The sequence below is a fragment of the Lucilia cuprina genome, chromosome 3 (genome assembly GCF_022045245.1).
Source record: "Lucilia cuprina isolate Lc7/37 chromosome 3, ASM2204524v1, whole genome shotgun sequence".
Lineage (NCBI taxonomy): Eukaryota > Metazoa > Arthropoda > Insecta > Diptera > Calliphoridae > Lucilia > Lucilia cuprina.
In genome coordinates this window covers 65,225,325-65,251,053 of record NC_060951.1, presented here as the reverse complement: position 1 = coordinate 65,251,053, position 25,729 = coordinate 65,225,325, and the positions used below count along the sequence as shown (strand labels likewise).

The 25,729-nt window shown below is 31.8% G+C and overlaps 3 protein-coding genes across 4 annotated transcripts; 1 reads left to right on the top strand and 2 right to left on the bottom strand.

Moving 5' to 3' along the window:
* Window positions 1-58: 58 nt before the first annotated feature.
* LOC111675134 (transcriptional adapter 3) lies at window positions 59-1,867 on the top strand. Its single transcript, XM_023435870.2, has one exon. The coding sequence runs from the start codon at window positions 279-281 to the stop codon at window positions 1,713-1,715; it is 1,437 nt and encodes a 478-aa protein (XP_023291638.2). The 5' UTR covers window positions 59-278; the 3' UTR covers window positions 1,716-1,867.
* LOC111674959 lies at window positions 1,830-24,009 on the bottom strand. Its single transcript, XM_046947144.1, has 28 exons — window positions 23,780-24,009; window positions 23,405-23,711; window positions 23,076-23,151; window positions 22,958-23,014; window positions 22,820-22,903; window positions 22,603-22,764; window positions 22,488-22,529; window positions 20,884-22,435; window positions 20,296-20,817; window positions 18,225-19,406; window positions 16,359-16,463; window positions 15,363-15,660; window positions 15,228-15,309; window positions 12,167-13,339; window positions 11,368-11,427; window positions 11,238-11,312; window positions 9,601-11,158; window positions 9,100-9,526; window positions 8,036-8,782; window positions 6,934-7,121; window positions 6,568-6,871; window positions 6,444-6,513; window positions 6,307-6,360; window positions 6,167-6,247; window positions 4,555-6,109; window positions 3,611-4,495; window positions 2,931-3,539; window positions 1,830-2,871 (listed from the first exon to the last, which is right to left on the bottom strand). The coding sequence occupies exons 1-28, from the start codon at window positions 23,942-23,944 to the stop codon at window positions 2,029-2,031; spliced, it is 13,263 nt and encodes a 4,420-aa protein (XP_046803100.1). The 5' UTR covers window positions 23,945-24,009; the 3' UTR covers window positions 1,830-2,028.
* LOC111675087 (zinc finger protein 43-like) lies at window positions 7,833-16,833 on the bottom strand. 2 transcript variants are annotated; one of them, XM_046946469.1, is made up of 8 exons: window positions 16,359-16,833; window positions 15,363-15,660; window positions 15,228-15,309; window positions 11,368-11,427; window positions 11,238-11,312; window positions 9,601-11,158; window positions 8,972-9,526; window positions 7,833-8,921 (listed from the first exon to the last, which is right to left on the bottom strand). In XM_046946469.1, exons 1-8 carry the CDS (start codon window positions 16,512-16,514, stop codon window positions 7,998-8,000), a joined length of 3,708 nt encoding a protein of 1,235 aa, XP_046802425.1. In that variant the 5' UTR covers window positions 16,515-16,833; the 3' UTR covers window positions 7,833-7,997. The 2 variants fall into 2 exon arrangements, with proteins under 2 accessions (XP_046802425.1, XP_023291582.2); XM_023435814.2 differs by having other exon boundaries at window positions 8,990-9,526; window positions 16,359-16,832.
* Window positions 24,010-25,729: the final 1,720 nt, after the last annotated feature.

Genomic DNA, 25,729 nt, shown 5'->3' with positions numbered 1-25,729 from the left:
AGCAGTAAGCCGACTATTTTAACAAAGAAAACGACAAATATCATTGTAAAATACATTATAAAAATTAAAAGAACTGGACTAAAACAAACAAATATTTCCGAAATTAAAAGTGGCAATAACGGTATCTTACGAATTATTTGAACTGCCCTGTTAAGAATTTGGATGACCAACAATTTTTAACAACTTTTCTACTCAGTTCTGCGAATTTGTTTATTAAGACAAAAAAAAAACAACGCAAATTATGCATTTGATGTTTTTGTTTATATAAATAAAATAAAATGGCATCGACAAGTAAAAATATGAAAATGGGATCATTTGCCACCGGAGGTAAACTAAGTGGAAAGATAGGACCACAAGCTAATAATACGCCACCTTCGCCGGACACTGAAAATAGTAGTGGGCTTGTGATTCCAATAATAAAAACAAAAGATTGTGCTAAACAGTTGCCTACATACACGGCTGCATTAAATCGCTCATCTGAAGAGTCTCTAGCGGCTGAAGATCTGGATAATATACAGTTGGAACTAGAAACATTGTTGTCGAGTGTGGCCTTGAGGTACAGAGTATTGAAATCCGAATACGAGAGTTTGGATAAGGATGAAAAGAACAAAGATAGAAAAAGTAAAAATGCTCTACAAATTGGCGGTCAGGTAGGTGAGAAACAACCAGCATCCCCGGCAGCTTCCGTAGTTAATAGCGGGAAACGTAAACGAGATGAAACGTCATTGGTACGCAAACCGAAACACGCAACACTGAAACAAGCAAAAAATCTAAATGCTAAAAATAGTCCACTTGCTCCTCTGACCGACGATAGCATGGACTATACTCCGGGTGTTCATGGCGGCGCCAATAGGGATTTACAGAAACCTTTGCCTGCAAAAATTGATACACCCAACAAATTTTGGCTATCTGTGGAGCCCTACTGTATGTCCTTGACAAATGAAGATTTGCGATTATTGAATGATCTCCTTGATCAATATAATGGACCTCTGGTACCACCAATTCCAGAGCTTGGTCCTCACTATTCTACGGTATGGGCGACTGAAGATTTAAAGGAAATACAACAAGGCTCTAATACGACTACAAATAATCGCTTGAAGCCTCAAAACAATGGAGCCGCTACAAATATTCTCAAAAAGGCCGAATCTATTGCCGGTGAATGTGTTACGGGGCCTCTTACGCAACGCTTAGTCTCGGCATTAATGGAGGAGCAGCTATTGTCCAATACTGCCGACATTGTGGCTGATAATAGCAATAGCAGTAGTGAAAATACCCACTCTTCGGCTCCTCTTAATTTTCGATCCTTTTCGATGTTGCGCAATTGTATTGGCATAGAAAAACGAGTTAAGAAAGAATTAATTGAGCAGGGTATTCTGGATATATCGGATTTTCCCAACAACGACGAGGATGAAATTCATAACGAAATTAAACGTCTAGTAGCGGAACTTTCTACCATTGCAGAATACAATAGTGGTGCATTGCGGCGTCTGCATGATGCTGCTTCAGAAGAAATAAAGCGATTGGATATTAAACGTAAACTAGATCTGATTGATCAAGAAATATTGGAGACCTACAAGCGCACTCTGCAAAATAAAGCAAAACGTAAGCCCTTATCACCTGAGGAGCAACAGGAAATTTATCGTTTAACAGCTGAGCAGAAAAATCTCTCCAATCAACTGGAACGTATGCAGTCAAGTATATTTCTTAACGAATAGTATTAAATCTCTTTTCTAAATAGCATCTTGGGCAAGGAATTCTTCCTCATTTTTAGCAATTGTGAGACAAATTTATATATCAAATAATTATACAATTAATTTCAATTCATAAAATTGCTTTGCGAATAAAATGATGTATTTATAAAACACTACATTCATACTCTTTATATTTTCTAAATACATACATTAAAATCTTGTGATGTGTTCTACTCAAGTACAAATAATAATACCCTTATAATAAATACAACTTAAAAAATAATTATAATCTATTTCGAGTAAAATATATAGAATGTATGTCCAATTCCTGAATTACTTAAAACTTCATATCGAATTGTGTCATTTGTTGAACGCACATTTTCAAGTCAATTTTATTTTCCTGATGACCTTTTGAGTTGCGATGCTGCTTCAGCGATGTAGCGCATATAAACCCTTCACCGCAAATGTCGCACATATAGGGCCTTTCGCCCGTGTGGCGACGCAAATGTAGAGTTAAGTCGTTCGATTGAATAAATGTTTTCTGGCAAAACGTACACTCGTAGGGACGTTCGCCCGTATGAATGCGGTTGTGAACAGTCAATTTATATTGTCGTGAAAATGATTTATCGCAAAATAAACATTTGAAGGGACGTTCTCCTGTATGTGTCCGTTTATGAGCCTGTAAATCCGATGTACGTGGAAAGGCCATTTCACAAAGATCACATTTGAATGGCTTTTCACCTGTGTGTCTTCTCATGTGCACTGTGAGATTTGAATTGTTAGAAAATGAAAGGCCACAAAAGGCACATAAAAATTTCTTTTCCGATTTTTCTGTAGAATGTTTGCGAACTTTTGACTTTGAAATAGTGGCAGAGGTGTGAGGCAAATCGTTGTGAAATTTCTTGAAATGTGCCTTATAACGATCTTTTCGATTGTACCTTCGGTGGCAGTCCATACATTCGAATATATTTTTATCACTTTTGTTGTTGGTTGGTATGGGCTCTGTGGATGTTACCATCTTAGCAGTCTCCGGTGGTTCGCTCAAATCATAAGGAGTATGAAATATGGTAATATGGTTTTCAAGATTTTCTTGCCACATGAATTTGAAATTACACTGCTCACATACATACTGTTTATCTGCGTTAAAACATTGCGTGGCCTGATGATATTCTAATACTTTCTACAAATGTAAAATGTGGTAAAAAAATAGAAAAATTAAAATAGAAAAATATTAAATACCTGAGAAACTGTTCTAAAAATACAATGTTCACATTTTAATTCCAGTAGCTCATAATTGTGCATAGAACGTTGATGTTGAGCTATTTGATATTTTCGTTTAAACGACATACTGCACATGCAACAATTATAGGGGTATACTGTGTTCTTAGTGTCTTTACTGTGGCCCACTTCTACTTCATCCTCTACTTCAGTTTCAGAATCCAGTTCTAAGTGCAATTCGAATCCCTTTTGATTTGTAATGGAGTAATTTGACAGAGAATGTTCTGTGGCACATACATTTTGGGGATTTATAGGTGAAAAATGTTCTCGTAAGCTGGTCATATTTTCAAATATTAGGCCACATATTTTACATTTAATTGTTTTTTCACCATTTGGCCAACAAGTGGAATGTATTATACTTTCAACAGACTTAACATCGGAAGTAGTCAAACGATGACGGCTCAAATGTTCATTGAGATGTTCAATACTAAAGAATGTTTTCGGGCACAGAAGACAATAATGAACTGCGGCATCTGCAGAATGTTGTGCAATCAAATGGCGTTTGAGTTCTTTTTGAATAGAGAACTTTTCATGGCACAGAAAACATTCATGTCGGCGATTTAAATCAATCTAAAAAAAATTAAAATCTTTTAATAACACTCATTTTTAAAAATATTTTTTTTTTAATTTAGACAAATAACCTCTTGTCCATGCTCCATTATAATATGAGCCTTCATATTACTCTTCCACATGAAACGCAAGGGACAACGTCGACAAAAGTGACGTTTTTTGGAATTTTTACATTGATTTTTATAGTGTAATTGCAGCATATATGATGAAAGAAATCTCCCATTACAATGTCCACAAATATGGCGGGCCTCTTCCCACTTGTGTTCTTTGTTTTGATGCTCGAAAATTTTATATTTACGATTAAAACTCAATTGAGGACACAAGTCACATTTATAAATACGTTTTGGCTTCTCATCCTCTTCTTCGTTTTCCTCACCATCAGAATCGCTTTCCGTTTCAGAGCTATCCAAACTTACTTCACAACCGTTTTCGCTTGTTATAGAGTAAAAACGTTCCAAGTTGTTTTCTGACGCAATATCTAAACCAATTCGCTTCACTAGTTCCTCTTCTGTCAACGTCTCAGCTACATCGGGGTAGAGCTGAGATGATATAACATCAAATGTTTCAGTTTCTTTCCTTTTATCAAAATTAACCGAATATCGATGTGTTCGTATGTGCGATCTTAGATCTCGTATACGGTTGTGTTCGGAGAAGCAGATCATACACTTGATGCGTTTACAACCATGAGGTTTCATCAAATGAGGCAATATATAGTTGATACCCTTTCCTGGATTTGCGATAGTGGGAATACCTTCCGGACAATGAATTCTTATGTGAGCCAGCAAATTGTCTTTGCGATGAAATTTGCGATCGCAGTGAGGACAGGTAAATTTCTTTCCATCGGTGTGAGTCTTTCTGTGGCGTACTAAATCCTTAGGCCATATAAATGCTTTATCACAATACTCACATTTGAGAGTGCTGGCTCTTTGAGGTTTTGGTTGTTTTTGATTTTTATGCTGCAGCAAACAAAGAAATATAAATGTAAAAAACATTAGTAGGAGAGTATTTCAATTACCTGAATTTCTCTATGCTTCAACAGATTATTGGGCCAAATGAAACGGGCATTACAATAATCACATTGTTGAGCGATTCGACGATGTTCATTCCAGCAATCCCTCATTAAATGTTGTTGTAACAAATCATTACTAACATATTGCTGCGTACAATCCTTACAAGTAAAGGGCAATGGCACATCATTGTGGAGTTCGTGTTGATGCTTAAGCAGACGTTTTCGTTTCTTAAATATTTCTTTACAAAGTTCACATGTATATTCTTTTTTAACATTTTCAACATCTGACTCTTCCGTATCACTGTCCGAATCTAAAATGTCCAATTCATTCCCGTCCTTATCGATCGCTCGGTAGAAACGACTAATTTGAGACTTGCTGTAGGCATTTTGTATCTCTTGCTGAAGTAGTGCATAATCAATCGACTTCGAACGTTCAAAACGTTTGATATAAATACTACCTTTAAAATCAATACCAGTTTTGCCATCGGCATGCAAAGGCATGTGCCTACGCAAATGTCGTAACTTAACGAAGGTATGTGCACAAAGACCGCAACGAATAATGGTTTTAGCGGATACCATCCTGCCGTCTTTATGTGTTTCTAAATGCTTCTCGTATTTAGACCTAACTTCATATTTACGATCACAAATATTACATACTAGTAAGTCTTTTGTGGCAACCGGTGGGGTAGCTAGTGCTTTCATGGCACAATTGTGATTTTTCATATTTTCAGGCCAAATAAATTTGGCCGGGCATTGAGCACAAAGCAAAACCTTATTTCTATTGCGGCAGTGGGTTTGACAATGTTGTTCATACATTTTTATTGAAATAAACTCTAATTTACATAACCCACATTTTAAAGGAATTTCATCGTTGCCGTGCATTTCTTTTAAATGAGAGAAAACCTCGTATTTAAATAAAAACTCCTTAGAGCATAAATCGCACTTGTATTTAGTGGCACGATTTTCTGCAGCATCATTCAAATCTTCCAGTTCTGTGTCACTAACTGACATTTCATAGGAATGCTCATTCAACACCGTGTAATACTTGAACCAATGTTTTTCTCGAATGTCTTTACATATGGTTTCCTTTACGGTTCCTAAATCAATCATATTTGGAAATAAATGTTGGACAGTCTTATCGCTTAATTCTAAGCTATGAAGAGTATCTATATCACTATGGTTTTCTAAATGCTGTCGAAGTTCTTTAGTTGTTTTGAATGTGACGTTACACAACTTACACTCAACGAGATGCCAATCAATAGGTTTGCTATATAAGCGATCACCAAATAACCATTCTTTATGTTTAGTCGGATACACCACTCCGTCCATATGCATGCGCTTAATGTGATGTTGTATTTTATCCTTGCGACTAAAACTTTGTCCGCAAAATTCACAAGGAAACATTATTTGTCGCAAGTGTATAGAAGCTATATGTCGGCCACAATCTTTTCGCAAAGAAAAAGTTTTTTGACAAATGAAGCATACGAAACGATCATTGACTTTTTCGATTTTATCATAATACTCTGGGGCTTTTCGACCTTTTCTTTGTTTGGTCGGTTCACTAAAATATATAAACTATTTGATTTTTGTTAAAATTTCGGCTAAATTTTAAACTCACCTGGAAGTGCGGCAGTTATTGGTTTTTTCCTTTTTAAATTTTTTTAAAGGCACATAATCACTTTCGTCAGATGAAGACGAGCTAAAAATTTATTCAAAATTTTTAAATTACAATATATTAACATTTGTAAATATATTTACCTGGTTCCATTTCTATCACCATTGTCGTTGTACTCATCGTCTCCACTTTGTTGCCTGTTAACGAAAAATAAATATTGTAGTTCAATTAAGTTAATTAGTATAAAATCAGTTTAATGTCATTGCCTTTAAAATTATACCTTTTATCTTCTTTTAAATACTCTGAAGTCAAGCTGAATTCCTCAGTTTCCTTCAGGGAGTCATGAGCGCCTGATAAATTAAGATCTTAATCGTCATGTATGTACATATATATAAAAGGAGTACCTTCAATTTCAAATTTTCCTTCACTGTCTGATAATTTGTTTCCTAAACTTGTATTATATGGATCAACAAAATCTTCCTCTAGCTTAACTTCCGGCATATATGGATCCAATGGCAAATCAATAGTTGATTCTGCCAAACAGTCATTAAAATGATCAATCTCATGGAGTGGATCATTACGACTAGATAATAATTGAGAGTATTTTTTATTTACATTATGAATCTGAAGAGTAAATTCATAGGAACTTTTAAGCTTTCCCGAGCATTTGCAGCAAATAAATTTTGGAAGGAAATCTTCCTCATTTGTCTAAGGAGAAATGTGTTAATGACTTTTTCTAAAAAATACTTCATTAATACCGTCCCTATTACCTCTGTCTGACCAATATCCCTTAACAAATCTCGCCAAGATTTTGCATTGAAAGCATCGTCTAAGAGTGAGTATACTGTACGTCCCGGATCAAAGCAAGTTCGACATTTGTAGCTAATTCCATTTATCAAACATTCTTTTTTATTATCTCCTGACATTTTACACTTCTTTATACAATTTATTTGTAAATAATTTTAATTTTCACTTCTAATTGAATAAATTTTTGCTTTGTATACATTCAGCTGCAATTTTATCAGGGATGGAAAATTCAGTATAATCATGACAATGAAGATATGTATTATTTATTAGAGATATTGTAATTTTACGTAAAACTAAAGAAACTGAAGAAATTAACATAGAATATTTCTATATGGAAATAAAGTCATTGAGTTTTTATTTAACTTGTTTTCGCCAAACACTGTACTTATATATTGATTTACTAAATTGAATATCCCATTCCTGATAATTATTGGGGGTTGTTACAAATATTGATGGCTTTAAAATGTTAGTGATACCAGATTAAACAAAGATTTCTAAACAAGGCGTATCGATTATAAGGTGATGTTATTCCTTTTGCATTCATAAATTTTTTTAATTTTTATTTTTTGTCACTTTCCCGACCAATCGTTTTATATGTAGCTAACAAGTTTTTCTGTATATTTTCAAAACAACGTTTGTATGGAGAAAAATGTGATACTAATGTTCCTATTAAAAATTAAACTTAGAATGAACCCAGATATTGTTTTCCCAATTTTTTGTTCTTTGATTTTAAAATTGTTTTTTTTCATATTTCACACAAAATGAATTTTAAATTTAACATCAACAAAATTTTATTTTTTTTTGAAAAGATTATTTATTTAATTTTTCACATAGAATTATTAAATGTTATTGATTTTTTCCGTTTTTCGAAATTACGAAACATACCATGAATACACCAAAAAAAGGAGCTTTTTATCCTTTAATAGGGCTCATTAAATATTGATGTCATGTTAACAATTTTTACAATTAGCATCTTAGAATTAGAAAAGTTTTAATTGTTGAAACCACCCTAACGTCTTTAAAATAATTATTTTTTATTTTCTAAATAATGTCCCTTTGCGATACGGTGTTTTTTCAGATATGCGCCACATGTAAATGCTTGATCACAAACTCCACACTTGTGCGGTTTAACGCCTGTATGCATACGTAAATGTAAATTGTAATAGTTTCGTTTTCGAAAGGATTTCTTACAAAAGGGGCACATGTGAGGACGTTCGCCCGTATGAACGAGATTGTGTTCATTTAAACGTTGCCTTTTCGAAAAGGCTTTATCGCAATGCGTGCATTTGTAGGGACGCTCGTCAGTGTGTTTGCGTATATGTTCAGTTAAATCACTTCTACGAGTAAAGCCCTTTTCACAAAAATCGCACTTGTATGGTCTTTCTCCGGTGTGAAGTCTTACGTGTATTGTAAGACCTCCATTTGACGCTAAGAATATACCACAGTAGGGACATTTCCATTTTCCATTTGCACTTGGTGTGGGTTTTTCTCTCGTATGAATTTGAGTATGCAGTTCTAAATCAAGCGAGCTCGGAAATTCTTCCGTACAATCCTCAAAATCGCACTGGAAACGACGTTGGGTCGCGTGACTTCTGATGTGAATAGTTAAAACTTCTCTGTGCTTAAATGATTCCTTGCAAAATGTACATTTGTACGGATTTTCTGCACTATGCGAGTGCAAATGTTCTTGCAAGTCGGAATTTCGTTGAAATACCATTTCGCATTGATCACACTGAGAAGATTTGTTGTCGTTCGACGTTGATTGTAAACAATTGTTAGTTACCGACTCCGACTGACTGCCGATTGTTTTGTCTGAATTGTTAGATGTGTGAATTAATTTTATATGATTTTCAAGATTCTCTTGCCACATAAATTTAAAATTACACTGGTTACATTTATATTGTTTTTCAATATTAAAACACTGCATAACTTTATGGTAATCTAAGATTTTCTAAAAGTGAAATAAAATCAATGTAAATTATTTTTATTAAAATTACTTACATATAAACATTTCAGTACCTTTGAGGCAGTTCTAAATATACAACGATCGCATTTTAGCTCCAGCGATTCATAATTGTGCGTGGATCGCTGATGTTGCGTCAGTTGATGCTTTCGCTTAAACGACATACTGCAAATGCAACATTTATAGGGTGTTGGCATTTTTCTATGCGTTACCTCCAAGTCATCTTCTTCGTCTGTTTCAGAATCCAGATTCAGGTGCAACTCGAATCCTTTTTGATTGGTAATTGAATAGTTTGCCAGTAGATGTTGATTTCCACATAAATTATTGGGATTCACAGGAGAAAAATGCTCTCTTAAACTCACCATAGAGGGAAATAACAGACCACATTTTTTACATATTATTCTTTTTTCACCGTTTGGCCACCACGTGGAATGTAATATGCTTTCAGCTGTCTTGACATCAACTGGTGTTAAATGATGGTCGCTTAAATGATCGTGCAGGTCATCAATACTCTTAAATGTTTGCGGACACAATAGACAATAATGAAGTTCATTTGTGTCAGATTTTTTTTTGGCCACTTGGTCCGTAGAATGCTAAAGTAAAAGCGTTAAAACGTATTTAGTAATCTTCTGAAATTTCTTTAACAAAAAATAGAAATATGATTCACCTGTATTTCTCTATGTATCTGCAGATTGTTTGGCCATATAAACCGATTATTACAATGCTCACATTGTTGAGCCATGCGTCGGTGTTCATTCCAGCAAACCCTTTTTAAATGTTTCTGCAATAAATCATGACTAACAAATTGCTGATTGCAGTCCTTACACACAAATGGTAGCACCAGATCATTGTGTCGTTCAATTTGATGTTTTAATAAAAGCTGTCGTCTTTCAAACATTTCTTTGCATAGGTCACACATGTATTCCTTTCCTTCCGTATTAGTATCTGAATCTGAATCGGACATATCTAGTTCATTGCCATACTTATCTATAATTTGATAAAAACAACTAATTTGAGATTTAGTGTAGGCATTTCGTATCTCTTGCTCCAGCAACACTTTATCAATCGTTATCGATGAGTAGAAATTTTTTACATAAATACAGTTTTCGAAATCAATACCAGTTTTTCCATCGGCATGCAAAGGCATGTGTTCGCGTAAATGTGGAAGTTTCTTAAAGGATTCAGGACAAAGACTACAACGTATTATAGGTTTTGTAAATCTTTGAACAGGCAGTTTCCTATTACTGTTGACACAGCAGTTGTGATTTTTTATATTTTCAGGCCAAACAAATTTGGCTGGACAACGGGCACAGAGTAAATCTTTATATTTGTTATGGCAATGAGTTTGTGTGTGTTGTGTAAACATTTTGATGGAAATGAATGGCAAATTACACTTATCACATTTCAAAGCAATTTCATTCTTGTAATGAACGTTTTTCAAATGCTGGAACACTTCGTATTTGTACGAAAAATCACATGAAGCACACATAGAACACTTGTATTTACCGGCTCGCTCTGCAATTTGTTGTTCTTCCTCTAGATCCTCTACTTCAGTGTCACTCAGGGACATTTCATAAAAATGTTCATTTAGCACTGTGTAATATTTAAACCAATCTTTCTTACGAATATCATTACATATTGTTTGTTTAATATCGTTCAAATCATTCATATTTGGAAAGAAATGCTGGACAATACTATCGCTTAATTCCAATTTATTAAGAGTGTCTATATCGCTGTGACTTTGCAAGTGGTGTCGTAGATCTTTACTTGTTTCAAATGTTTCAGCACACAATTTACATTCCACATGATGTCTAGCGGTCGGCCTGCTGTATAAACGTTTGGCAAATATGTGTTCTACATTTTTAATAGTTGACCATGTCGATTTAATGTGTTTGACAGAGTGCAAGCGTGCAATATGTTTTTTTAAATTTTCTTCACTCATGTAATATTGTCCACATAATTTGCAAGGAAAATAGGTCTTTTTATAGTTATCGCCATAATGTGAACGTAAAATATGCTTTTTTAATTTGTCTTCATACTTTAAATTTTGTCCGCAGAATGAGCAAATATAAAAGATCTGCTGAGGATGTAAAGTTTTTATATGTCTTCGACAATTTCTCAGTAAGGTAAATGTTTTCTGGCATATGCGACATAGGAAGCCATGGTTGATGATCTCGATTTTATCATTATCTAAGAACTTTGGAGTTTCTTCGCTCTCTTGGTGTCTGTGCGTAAATTATATGTTTATTTATATTTTTGTTATTATTTTTTTCTAAAAATATTTAAATCCTTAATATACAGTACCTTTCATCATTTTCGCTGTTGTTTTTCTCCATCTCGTTCAATGGATTGTAATTGCTTTCACTAAATGACAAGTTGCTAAAATGAAATTAATTTTATTTTGTTATTATCACAATAATTAGTATTATTTTACCTGGACACATTTGCGTAATCATAGTCATCATCACAATCTTCAAAATGTTCACTTAAGATTCTAGTTTTAAAGAAAATAATAAAAATATTATTTTAATACCAACATAAATATTTAGCCCAATAAACCAAGATTTGAACATATGACCATCGATATTAGAAAATGGAAATAAGTAAGTTCGGTCAACAGTATAGTCCATATGTATAGTCAGGTTTATAGTTTTGTCAACAGTAATAAGACTCTACATAATTATTCCCAACACATTCCTTGCAAAAATCAGGCCAATTTTTTTTTTAATTTACATAGATACTTTTATTTATTAATGCAATTTACGCAAATAAATATTTACTAAAGATACATATACTTAATTATATAGAATGTAAATAAAGAAAAAAATTTAAAATAAATTACATATTTTAAGAAATGGGAGGAGGGAATGTTCTTAACTATAGTTTTTTCTTAACACACACATTGAAATATCTTAGAGGATATTGTGTTTTATTCAAACGTGTTTTAATATTTTGTAAGAACACATCAACTTTATATGTTGTATTTTTTAAACATAAAATATAAATATGTATTAAGCAATTTTATGCGAATCGTACAGGCGAACTCTTATTTATGTATATGGAAATGATTAAAATTTAAAATTGAATAATTACATACGTTTTTGCATATGTATATTTTATAAGAAAACTTTTGTTTTTCCTAAACATTTGATGGTTTTGAATGTTAATGTACATCTTGTCCGTCTTTATTAAAGGAAATTGCAGTATTAAAATCACTTTCGGCAACGGGTCACGTTGTCTTTGGCGGTGGTGGCGGACGCTCTTTCGGATGATATTTTCTTTCGTGCATACGTCGCGTTTTACGGTCACCAAAACCTAATTCACAAAATTCACATTTGTATGGACGCAATTTCAAATGAACTGCGTTATAATGATCTTTAAGTTGAGAACTTCTTCTGAACAAGTGCCCGCAAGAAGGGCACTGTAAACGATTATCGTCATGAGATTTTACATGATCTTCCAAGTCTTTTGTAGACTTTTGGCTTCTGTGACAGATGGGGCATAAGAGTTCTGGTTTGGTTGTATGTATTTCAGAGTGAATCTTTAATTTGCTGGGTAGACGGAAACGCTTATCGCACCATTCGCACTCATAGGGGAAAATGTCAGTGTGTGAAAGTTCATGAATTCGTTTAGAATGGCCCGATGCAAACGTTTTAGGACAGTGTGAACAATTATAAGGTTTTAATTTTTCGTGTACGACTTTAATGTGTTCAGAAACATAGAATTTATTTTTAAATTCTTTTGAGCATAGCGGACATTTGTGTGTCTCTTGATTCGGTATAGGATGTACTCTTTGGTGGTGTCTTCTGAACTTGTACATATTCTCAAACTCCTTTGAACATTTATCGCAAACAATCGGCTCATTTTTATATTCTTCTGGATGTATTCGTTTTTGATGCCTTTTAAATTTTTGTATATTATCATATGTTTTCGCACATAATTCACAATCAACGGGTCCTTTTATATCCAAATTAACTTTTGGTCTCGGATTTGTTTTATATATTGTTGGATGCACCCGCTGTTGATGTCTTTTTAATTTGTAAACCGTAATAAATGTTTTCGAACATGTTTCGCAAACGAGAGGTCCTGCAGCATCATCTGAGGGATGTACTCTTTGCAGATGTCTTTTTAATTTAGACTTGGTAGAATATGCTTTCGTACATAAATCGCAGGCAAACGGCAATGATTCGTCGACTTCACGTTTTTCAAGTTTTTGTGTCCCGTCAGTGTTTAATGTATTTTTGTCAGTTTCCTTTGGTTGTTGTTTAGCTTTTCTAGTTAGAACTTTACGATTGGAAAGTGGTTCGTCGTCTTCTTCATCATCGTCATCATCCTCATCATCTTCATCTTCTGATTGTTTAACTTTAACTTTCGCTTTTGTTGGACTGTCTTCCGATTTTACTTCACTAGAATGAAAATTTAAAGTTTTCTTGTTTTAATTTATGAATCGCGAAAATTTGTGTTTTTTTTTACAAGATTTTTATAAATTAGAAATTCTAACTACTTTCTAAACAAACCAAGCAACAATACTACAAAACAAACGTTTTGATTTCACTCTAAACTTGTCACAAGACCAAAGTCTTCAAAATTATAAGAACGACAAATAGGAAAATTGAGACTTTAGTAAAATCAAAACGTTTGAAATTGTTTAGTATTGTAGTTTTAAATATTTAATGATGTAATAAAAAATATAGATTTAAAAAAATATTAAAATCGAAAATAATGAATGATTTAAAGTGGTTTTGAATTAAAAAAAAAACTTTAAATTTTCAAATAGTTCCATTAAATTTCAATAGATTTTTTGTCATTATATAGTGGAAAGTTATCAAAAGTCCGATAATAGAATAGTCCACCATACATACATATTCCAACAAAGAATTTACTCATCCGTAATAACAACCATGTGTTTATGCTAAAAGCTTTTGTAAAAAGATTTCTATTTTCAATTTTACTATTTGCTAAATGTCCATTGATAATTTATGATAAAAAATGTATGTATATATGTATTTGTGTATATATGTATGTATGCATGTATGTATGTATGTATGTATGTATGTATGTATGTATGTATGTATGTATTTATGTATGTATGTATGTATGTATGTATGTATGTATGTATATATGTATGTATGATTTTTTTATGCGATTTTGTTTGCTTTTAGTGTATTGTTAGTTAGTGTATTGTTTTGTGCGAATTTGAATTATGCGAATTTTTGCGAAACGAATTAATCGTATAAAACGACTTTTGAGTGTATTTCTTTCTTATAATCTTAAGTAGAAAATGGTCCATAGTCAACAACTTTAAATAACAAAATATCCCGTTTATAATAAACTAGCATACCCTGGGTGCTTCGCTACCCTAACTTAAATTAAATACATACATACTTTTATAGAAAATTTAAGTTGATTAAACATTTTTTAATGTTTTAGATTTATACGTTCAATATCACGTGATTAAATTCGCATTCAGTAAGAAGATTATTTTTAGTTTCATTCATTTAGCTTTCACGTTATATTTGAAAAAAGTACTATAAAATAAATGTAATAGATTATCATTTAATCAAAAATTGTATGTTTCTGTGTTCAATATTATATACAATTCAAAAAATATAATTTTAATGAATGAAAAAGTCCCAAATGTCCCTTTCAGTAGATTTTTCACTAAGGTCCCTACATTTAAAATTTTATTTTTAATATATATGTTCAATATCGTAAAAATATCAAAAAGAACCATAGGAAAAACGAAAAAGTAAAAAAATCTCTCTCAATAAATTCTCATTTAATAAGGGCCGTGTGTTCCGGTTAACCATTATAAAGAATCTAAAAGGTAGCATTTGAAGAATAGAAAAGTACCAATTAGTTCCCACATACAGTCAAGGCCATGTATGTTAAAATTAATGTTCCTAGGTTGTTGAATATTTTAGAAAATTAAAAAAATACCATTTATGAGATTCGTAATTAATAATAAATCACATATTCTGTTTTATTTTAACATTATTCTTGTATTTAAGGAAAATATCGCCAACAAGCAATTTAATTTGGTTTTTACTCCTTTTTTCAAGAGCAACAAAACATTATGTTGTGAAATGTTTAATAAATTAACTAAATTGAAAAGATCAAATAAACTGTTTGAAATTTACACATCAGAATATAGTTTGCTGGCGCTGCAATTTCTTTATTTATTTAAATATTACAACATTTCAAAAAAGTACAATATTATTTATAAACGATTTTGTGACTTTATCGCTTGGTTTGTTGGGCTTATATAGAATAATTAAGTTGAATTATAAATACCTTGTTTCCAATAAGTCAGATGTTGATGCGGCATCATCATTGTAAGTTTCCGTAAAAGGGTCATCGTCCTCATCATCGGTATCTGATTAAAGTTATAAATTTATTTTTTATTATCAAGATAAAATGTTTATTTACCTTCGTTTTTAAATATAGTAGCTGGTACTTCATCTAATTGATCAGTGCTAGTTAAAACTACATCGTAAGGGTTTAACTCTTCCTCTAGTTTAATTTCCGGCATAAGCTCTTTCATTGGCATATCAATTGTTGATTCTTCCAAACAATCAGTAGAACTATAAACTCCATTACAACCTTCCAATAATTTTGAATATTTATCATTTACATTTTGAATCTGTCGTATAAAATCATAGGTGGTTTGAAGTTTTTCCGAGCATAAACAGCACATTGTATTTGGAAGTAAATTCTCGTCATATGGCTATATAGATATAAGAAAATGGTAGAATTTTTATTTATTTTATTTATTTCCAAAAATATTTTTAGAATATTTTTTTATATTTACATAAAAAAAATGTTTCTGTAAAATATGAGGAGCTTTCCATAATTTACCCTACATATGGACAAAGTTTACACAGGCGGACGAACATAGCTTATTCACCATAGAAAAATTGTAGTACCAATAATAGAGTGATATAGGGTGTACAAGAGGATCTATCTGTATAAATATCTGCGTCCATAAACAAAATTAACGTTTACATCAAATTGTTTTTGGGATCTAGGTTTGTTTCAATTTTTTTGAAAAAATTTTTGGATTTTTCATTTTAGGTAAGTAGATTTTCTTTATCCGATCCATACAAAATGCTAACATTTTTTGTCACAAGCCGCGAAATAAAAATCAGTATACTGGCGTGTTCCAAGAAGTGGAATGGTTTCAGTAAATAAACTAGTTTATTTTTTAACACCCCTAATTTCTAAACGAATATGACACGAAAAAATCGTTTTTAAAGAGCTATGCAAAGACACATCTTGAATCGGTCTATTGATTTTTCTTATTTCTCTAAAGTTAAAGCATATAATAGCCACTATTGAAAAATGTTACTCCCATTTAAGATATCTTTCAATGTTATACAAATTTACTGATTTATATTTTTATATTTTGTTAAAATTCACATTTACCTGTGGCGGAGCAATATCCCTTAACAATTCACGCCAAGTTTTCGCGTTATTGGCTTCATCCCTAAGGGAATAGATAATTTGACCCGGGTCGAAACAAGTGCGACACTTATATTGTATACCATTTATAAAACATTCACTTTTAATCACGTTAGACATTTTGTCCTTCTTTCTTTAAGTTTTTGAAAAATTAATTTTCTGTCTCCGACCCGATAATTCTTGCAAAATGTTTTACCCACATCGAATTTATCAAGGTGGTGTCTGTACGAATACAGCAACAACAAAAACTTTTGTACTTTTCGTTAAAGTGAATATTTCTGTCAAAATGCGTGTGTTGGTTTTGTTTTTCTTGTGTTTATAACAACAATAAATACACGTAAATTTTCATTGGTTTGCCATACAAGCCAAAAATAAAAATTGTTTGCTGTTCCACTGACACCACCCCGGAATCAACGTTCGAACTAAAAATTTGTGCATTTTAGGGATGTAAAAATGTTGGGTGTTTGGGTTTTCAGTACATATTTAGTAATGTATATTTTGTAAGTAACCACTTGCAGTTTCTCTACATTTTCAGAGTTGTAATTTTTGGTACAGAGAAATAGGGTTCTATAGTTGAAACGAAAAGTCGACTTTTCGACTTTTTGCATTTTATGAAAAGTCGACTTTTTGCATTTCATGAAAAGTTGACTTTTCGACTTTCGACGTTTTGCATTTAGTTCAAAGTTGATTTTTCGACTTTTTGACTTTTTTCATTTAATTAAAAGTCGATTTCTCGACTTTCCGACTTTTTTCGACTTTTTCGATTTTTCGACTTTTTCATTAAATTAAAAGTCGATTTTTAATATTTTATAAATAGTCGACTTTTCCCGACTATTTTCGACTTTCAGATTTTTTTTCGATTTTATCGACTATTTTCGACTTTTTCCGACTTTTTTACAAAGTCGACTTTCGACTTTTTTCAGAGACGATAGTCGAGTTATAGACTTTTTTGAAACAAAATAGTCGACATCGACTTTTCGACAAAAAGTCGATTGTTCAATTATTCGAAAAAAGTTTTCTAGATGTGGTTCACACTAGGAAACTTTTTGATAAACTTTGGGTTTTTGTGTGTGAGAGAAAGAAATATCAACCATCTCTTTCTCTAACACACAAAATCAAAAGTTTCTTAACAAAAATTTCCCAGTGTGAACCAAGTCTTATCATTCTTAGTTGCTACACAGAAAAAATGAAATACGAATTCAATTACCAAAACCTCGTTTTTAATTACTTTATTTATTGAAGTTGTGCATTCAATTACTACTTATAATTGCGACCTGTAGTTTGATTACAAGGTTTACAAGCCCTATTCTAGGGTTCAATTGTATGGAGGCTAGTTGAAAAATAGGCTTCGTCCCTGGGACAATATACGAAATTTCATTGAATAATCATCAAACTTGCGACCTGTGGTTTGATTATAAGCCAATTGGTATACTTTAAGGGAGGTATAGGACTAATATTATTGTTCGTTACAAACATCAGCACAAACCCAATGTACCTAATGTAGGGTATAAAAAGGAAGTTCATCTATAATTTCTTATAAATATCATATTAATTAAAAATATTATAGTACAAATATTTATTTCATTTCATCATTTAAATACCAAAAATAAGTTGATACATCAGCATTCAAATGATAAGAGAATAATCATCTCATTGTGCGACATACATTTCAAATTTCAACTCCAAATAAATTAAAAATTAACAAAGTTTAGGTATTTATATATTTATTGGATGCATATTAATGCACATTATTACGTAGAATTTATTAATGTATACAATTAAATCTTAATTTTAAAATTTTGTCGACAAACGCCAGCGCATTTAATGTTAATCTTCTTGTGGGTGATGTTTCATTGCAATTTGATGCCGTTTCAGATAGCATCGCAAAACAAAAGCTTTTCCGCAAATGTCACATCGATGAAGATTTTCGCCAGTATGATTACGCATATGAAGTCTCAAAAAATCGGATTTCCTAAACTTTTTCTGACAAATATTGCATTCGTAAGGACGTTCGCCGGTATGAATACGCATGTGTGCAGATAACTTTGTTCTTTGCGTAAATGCTCTATCACATTGCGAACATTTGTAGGGACGTTCGCCGGTGTGTGTACGTCTGTGATAAGTTAAATCAGTTTTACGCGTAAAGCCCATTTCGCAAAAATCACACTTAAAGGGCTTCTCACCAGTGTGCGTTCGCATGTGTAACGTAAGACTTGTTTTGGACGACAAGTAAATCCCACAAAAGGGACATAATTTTTTGTCCTTCTTAGAGCTGGAAGGTTCGGTAGATGGATTTGCATTAGGAGTTATACCAGGTGTTGAAAATAGCTCATTGTGGCCCATAGCTGTACGATGACTATTCAGATAACCAAGAGATACAAAACGTTTATTGCAAATGTCACACGCAAAGGGTTTTTCACCAGTGTGACCACGTAAATGTAACTTCAAATATTCCGACCTTATAAATGCTTTCGGACAAAGTGTGCACTGAAAAGGACGTTCGCCGGTGTGAACACGTTCATGTTCTTTTAATTTGCTGTTTCGCCAAAATTGTTTCTCGCAATAGTTACATTTGAAGCGACGTTCTCCAGTGTGTGTACGTTGATGGTCCTGCAGATCGGCTTTGCGTGGGAAGGCCTTTTTGCAAAGGTCACACTTGAAAGGTTTCTCACCATTGTGCCTCATTATGTGTACTTTAAGACCAGTGCTATTTACATAAGTCGCCCCACAAATTGTACATATGTAGTCACTTTCTTTTTTGGCTGTAGAATGCTTGCTGTCAGCGTTTGAATTGTCCTTTTGGGATACCGACTCCAAATCATTGTTGGGTATGGGAACAAATTCATTTGATATTGTAACATTTGTTGCTTTTATTGAATCTTTTGGAGAATGAAATATGACAATATGACTATCGAGATTCTCTTGCCACATGAATTTAAAATTACAATGCTCGCATTTGTATCGTTTTTCAGCGTTGAAACATTGCGTGGCTTTATGACAATCTAAAACTTTCTAAAATAAATAAAATATTGATTATGTTCCACATCATTTCTTATAACCAGGGAAACCAAAATATGCAAATGCATGTTTTTTGTGGTGCGTCGTATGGACTCATGGATAAGATATTTACACGTTTCAGATCAATTTGAGAATTTTGGCATCGATTTGTTAGAGCATATTTTTGCATATTTTACCCATAAGAGCATAATTTTGCATGATTTGTTTTTTAGCATATTTAAGGCATATTTTCGAGTTTTTAGAGCATATTTTACTCTTTTAGTGCATATTTTGATGTTTTCACTTTTTTCGTTTTTATACATTTTTAATTTTCTTTTCAATACTTTATTTAAAAAAAAAAAAATTAAATCGGACATAAAACCGATTACTTTTGATTTCATGAGACCAATCCATTTTTATAGTTTAAAAAACTAATTATTGGAATTTATGACAACACCGAGTTTAAAAGCTATTAATACAATTGGAAGAAATGTGTCAAACTTTGTCGTTTGAAATATGTTTTTTGGGGACCAAATGGTTTCATGTTATTTATTGGTTATCTGAACGTAAAACGGAATTCTATTATACTAGTTTTTCAAACTATGAGATGAAACATATATAACAAAATGTTGTAGGATATAGAATATGACATTAAACATTTATTATTTCATTACAATTTCAATCTTTTTGAGCTTTTCAATGTTAAAAAATAATAAAAAATTTTATTTTTGAAGCATATATTTTAAATTTTAAGAGCATATTTTGAGTTTTTTACGGCATATTTAAAGCGCTTAAAATACTTTTTTTAGGGCATGTTTTCGGTTTCCCTGCTTATAACACCATTAGCAATTGAACTTTAAAAGTAGCTTATTATTTTTCAGAAATTTCAAATACATTTCCTTACCTCTGAAACTGTTTTAAAAATACAACGTTCACATTTCAACTGTAGCAACTCATAATTATGTATAGAACGTTGATGTTGAGCTATTTGATATTTTCGCTTGAACGATTTAGAACACATGGAACATTTATAGGGATATAAAATTGTTTCATCACCCTGCGCTTCTTGTTCAACTTCAGCTTCTGTTTCAGAATCCAGTTCTAAATGCAATTCGAAACCTTTTTGATTTGTAATCGAATAATTTTCCAATGAATGCTCATTGGCACAGGAATTTTGAGAATTGTTAGGAGAAAAATGTTCTCTTAAATTGGCCATAGTTTCAAAATCTTGATCACATATTTTGCATTTAATGGCTTTCTTACCATTTGGCCACCATGTAGAATTTACTATACTTTCAACAGTCTTAAGATCGGATTCAGTTAACCGATGGCGATTTAAATGTAGCTTCACATCTTCAACACTAAAAAATGTTTTGGGGCATAGCAGACAGTAATGAAGTTGTACATCGCTCTTGGTCATGTGTCTCTAAAGGGAGTTTTAAAAAGTCATTAATTACGTTGTAAAAAACTATAAATATTTCAATGATTTTACCTGTATTTCTTTGTGTTTCTGTAAATTATTTGGCCAAATAAAACGTTCTTTACATTGACCACATTGTTGAGCTATTCGTCGGTGCTCGTTCCAGCAAATTCTCTTTAAATGTTGTTGCAATAAATCAAGACTTACATATTGTTCATTACAGTCCTTACATTTGAAGGGTAGTGTCATATTATTATGCCGTTCTTTTTGATGTTTTAATAAAAGTGTTCTTCTTTTAAATATTTCTTTGCAAAGATCACACGTGTGTTGTTTTTTCAAATTAATGCTTTCTGCTTCGTCCTCCGTGAAACTATCTGAATCAGAAATATCCAGTTCATTGCCGTACTTATCAATGGCCTGATAAAAACAACTTATTTGAGATTTACTATAGGCATTTTGTATACGCAGCTGTAGTGGCAATAAATCAAATTTTTTCGTGTTTTCAAAGTATTTCACATAAATACAATCTTTAAAGTCAATGTCAGTGCAGCCATCGGCATGCAAGGGCATATGTTGACGTAAATCTTGTAGCTTTTTAAAGTAAAGTGCACAAAGACCACAACGTATTATGGTTTTTGCTGTTAAGGTCTTGGCATTGCTGTGTGTTTCTAAATGCTCCTTATATTTAGTCTTTTCCTCAAATTCAAGATCGCATACATTACATTTTATAAGTTCTGTATTGCCAGTTATGGTGTTTTTTGGTAGTTTCGAAGCACAGTTATGCTTTTTTATACTATCCGGCCAAACAAACTTTGCCGGACAATTGGTGCAACGTAAAACTTTATGTTTGTTTCGACAATGTGTTTGTTTGTGTTGTTCATACATTTTAATGGAAATAAATTCCAATTGGCAACGTCGACACTTTAAAGGAATTTCTTCCTCTGTATGGGCTTCTTTCAAATGGGTGAAAACTTGGTATTTATATGAAAACTCTGCAGTACACAATTCACACTTGTATTTCAAATCTTGCCCTTCAGTTTCTTTTTCCAAATCTTCAGCTTCAGTGTCACTTATAGACATTTCATAAAAGTTTTCATTTAACACTGTGTAATATTTAAACCAGTTTTTATCTTGCAAATCTTTGCATATGTTCTCTTTTATGGCAATTAAATCTGTCATATTAGTAAACAAATGTTGGATAATGTTACTGTTCAAGTCTAAAATACTTAGAGTATCTATATCTGTGCAGTGAATTTCCAAGTGTTGACGTAGTTCTTTTGTTGTACTAAATGTTGTTTCACATAATTTACACTCTACCAGAGACCATGCGGCTGGTTTACTATATAAACGATCTCCAAATATCCTTTGTATATGTTTAGTATTTGAATCTAAAGTTTCACCTGGATGCATACGTTTAAGATGTACTTGCAAATAGTCCTTACACACGAAATGTTGTTCACATAATCCACATGGAAATACACCGTCTTGTGAGTGTTTTATAATTATATGACGACGACAATTTTTTTGCATGGTAAATGTTTTTTTACATATCAGGCAAACAAAATGATTTTTTACTTGTATCATTTTATCACTTTCCGAAGATTTTTTTCTTTCAGTTTCATGACTATAAGAAAAATTATTATTATTCAATTTGTCATAGTTATCTTTATACATACTTAGTTAATGGCTCAAAATCACTTTCGCTGGAGGAGGAGAATCTGAAATTAAATGTAATTTTATGTTATACATGAATAAATATTATTTTATGTTTCATTAACATATTTCACTTACATAGATTCTTGTTGTCGAGGATGCACTGTTTTTATATGGCGCAGACAATTTTTTTTACTTAAAAACGATTTATTGCATACAACACATATATATTGATCAGATTTTCTTTCTATTAATTCATTTTCTGAATCCAAATCCGTTAAATTTTGTTCCACTGTTTGCCTATATGAAAATATTTAAAAACTATTTCGAGTTTTTGTTTGGTAATAACAAGTACCTTTTAAGAGGAACTCTAATCTTCTTTGTACATTGTTTTTTCTTCTTTTGAGGAACATAATCCACTTCATCGGAAGATGAGGAGCTAAATATAATTGAAATTATAAGTAACCACTTGTTTTTTATATCTTCTTTTTACCTGTATTCATTTTTGTCATCATTGTCTGAACTTTTACAATTTTGTTCCATTATGTCTCTGTTAATGGAATTTATTTAATTTAATTTTTATTTTTTACTTAAAGTAAAGAATTAAATACCTTTGAATTTCTTCAAATTGAAGTGTCATTGAACTGATAGCATCTTTACATGTTTCGGTGAAAGGATCATGAGCGTCTTAAAAATATATGGATGAAAATATGTTGAATAGTTTAAAAATTATAGTAACTAAAATGTTTTAATATATTTTTTTAAATATAGCACCACTATAGTCGGAAAGGTATTATAAGCTTGTGATAATATATGTATGGAATGGAATGAAATATTGATCTCTGTACTAAAGTCGATTTAGGTAAGTCTGTCAAATAATATGCATGAATATGTATGTATATGGAATTTACTTTCTTATTTGTTTATATTCAACACTTACCTTCATTTTTTAAGGTTTCTTCACCTTCTCCATGCAACTCATAAGGAACAATCTGTTCCTCCTCTAATTTAATTTCAGGAATATAAAGTTCCAATGGCAAAGCAGTTGCTGACTCTGCTAAACAATCGGTAAAATTATCAATTTCACTTACAGTGGAACTCTGCTGTTGAGGATTTTTACAAAATGCCAACAGTTCAGAATATTTTTTATTAACATTCTGTATCTGAAGTATAAAATCGTAGAAACTTATAAGTTTATCCAAACATTTGCAACACACAGTCCTGGGCAGATGCTCGTCCTCATTAGTCTATTGTTATAGATATGGAAAATACTGTTTTAACTATTTTATGACAATTTTCCTGGTAATCTTTTTACCTGTAACTGTGCAATATCTTTCAATAAATCAGCCCAAGTTTTTGAGTTACTGCATTCATCTGCGAGAGAGTAAACCGATTGTCCCGGATCAAAACAAGTACGGCAGGTGTATTGTATTCCATTTATAAAACAGTCATTTTTAATATTGTTGCTTATTTTTGCCATTTTTGTAATTGAATTTGTTTACTTTTTGTTAATATTTTCTTAACAATCAAAAATCCTATTCATGAATGAATTTTTCACAAATAAAATAGTGTTGTAAAATTATTGAATGTTGAGTACTCGATTAGTCTACTAGGTGAGTTAATATAAGGTGTTGTTAAGGAGCATCTAATAAGGCAAACATATTTCAACAGCTGATTATTTGGGCATGAACTTCTCTTAAAAAATGTATGTAGTAAATTCAAGCCTTATAATCGATATGTATGGGTATCGACGAAAAGTCGACTTTTTTCATTTAGTTAAAAGTCGACTTTTCGACTTTTTGCATTTTATGAAAGGTCGATTTTTTGACATTCCGACTTTTTTAATTTAATTAAAAGTCGACTTTTAGACTTTTCGACTATAAGTATTTTATAAATAGTCGACTTTTTCCGACTTTTTTCGACTATTTTTTGACTTTTTTCAAGTTTTGCCGACTATTTTAGAGTTTTTCACTTTTTTTCCACTTTTTTCAATTTTTCGATTATTTTTGACTTGTTTATACAATTTTCGAGTTTTTGACTTTCCGACTTTTTTCGCAGACGATCGAGTTATCGAGTTTTTTGGAACAAAATAGTCGACTTCGACTTTTTTTAAAAAAAAGTCGATTGTTCGAAAGTCGATTTTTAGAATCCTAGTATGGGTGGTTTATATTTAACTTTGAACTGTAGATATGTTTTGTCGACTTTTCGACTTTTTTCATTTAGTTAAAAGTCGACTATTTTGAACTGTAGATATGTTTTGTCGACTTTTCGACTTTTTTCATTTAGTTAAAAGTCAACTTTTCGATTATTCGAAAGTCGATTTATAGAATCCTAGTATGGGTGGTTTATATTTAACTTTGTTTGAACTGTAAAGATATGTTGTGTCGACTTTTCGACTTTTTTCATTTAGTTAAAAGTCGACTTTTCGATTATTCAAAAGTCGATTTATAGAAACCTAGTATGGGTGGTTTATATTTAACTTTGTTTGAACTTTAAAGATATGTTGTGTCGACTTTTCGACTTTTTTCATTTAGTTAAAAGTCGACTTTTGGACTCTTTCATTTAATCAAAAGTCTATTTCGACTTTAAGTATTTTATAAATAGTCGACTTTTTGACTTTTTTCGACTTTTTTTACTTTTGTCGACTTTTCGATTTTTTTCAACTTTTTCTGACTTTCGACTTTTTTTTAATTTTTTTTGACCCTTGTTGACTTTTCGATTTTTTTTAGACTTTTTGACTTTTTGTGTTTTATGAAAGTTTAATAAGGACCCGATTTAGCTTTGTCCACCCAAATAACGCCTGTGCGAACACTACATGCCGCAATCTTTAAAATAATTTTATGAAATTAACACATACTCTTTTTTTTAACACAAGGACGAAGCTTCAAAAATCGGTCCATTATTTTCCCTAGGTCCCATTTAATCGTACCCTTGAAATATGTTTGAGCTCATAATTATGTTTACTGTGCTTTAATAACACAAAGATTTTCGAAATAATCTTGCCTTGTTAACAGTCCTTAACACAATATTATGAAATAAGGAGAAAAACTGCATGTTAGAAGTGAAATTTTCGAATTAAATAATAAAATTTTCCTAACCTAGACAGTACATTACAAATCGAACATGTATAGTCATTGTCCGAATATTTACCTTATTTTGTCCGAATATTTACCAAAACCTTGGGAAATAGGATTAAGTTTATTCGAGCCAGCTTTTTTCTTTTAAATAAAAACCATTTTTTTAATTTTTTAGTTAGTTTTTTTAT

Coding starts and splice junctions, on each gene's coding strand:
- LOC111675134 (XM_023435870.2), top strand. CDS start 279: ATGGCATCGACAAGTAAAAATATGAAAATGGGATCATTTGCCACCGGA.
- LOC111675087 (XM_046946469.1), bottom strand. CDS start 16,514: ATGTCTAACGTGATTAAAAGTGAATGTTTTATAAATGGTATACAATAT. Junction 11,159..11,237: donor AACAGCGAAAATGATGAAAG/GTACTGTATATT, acceptor ATTTACGCACAG/ACACCAAGAGAGCGAAGAAA. Junction 9,527..9,600: donor AGATACATAGAGAAATACAG/GTGAATCATATT, acceptor CTTTTACTTTAG/CATTCTACGGACCAAGTGGC.
- LOC111674959 (XM_046947144.1), bottom strand. CDS start 23,944: ATGGCAAAAATAAGCAACAATATTAAAAATGACTGTTTTATAAATGGA. Junction 13,340..15,227: donor TCTGACTTATTGGAAACAAG/GTATTTATAATT, acceptor TTTTCATTCTAG/TGAAGTAAAATCGGAAGACA. Junction 11,428..12,166: donor CCACCACCGCCAAAGACAAC/GTGACCCGTTGC, acceptor CTTTAAAACTAG/AATCTTAAGTGAACATTTTG.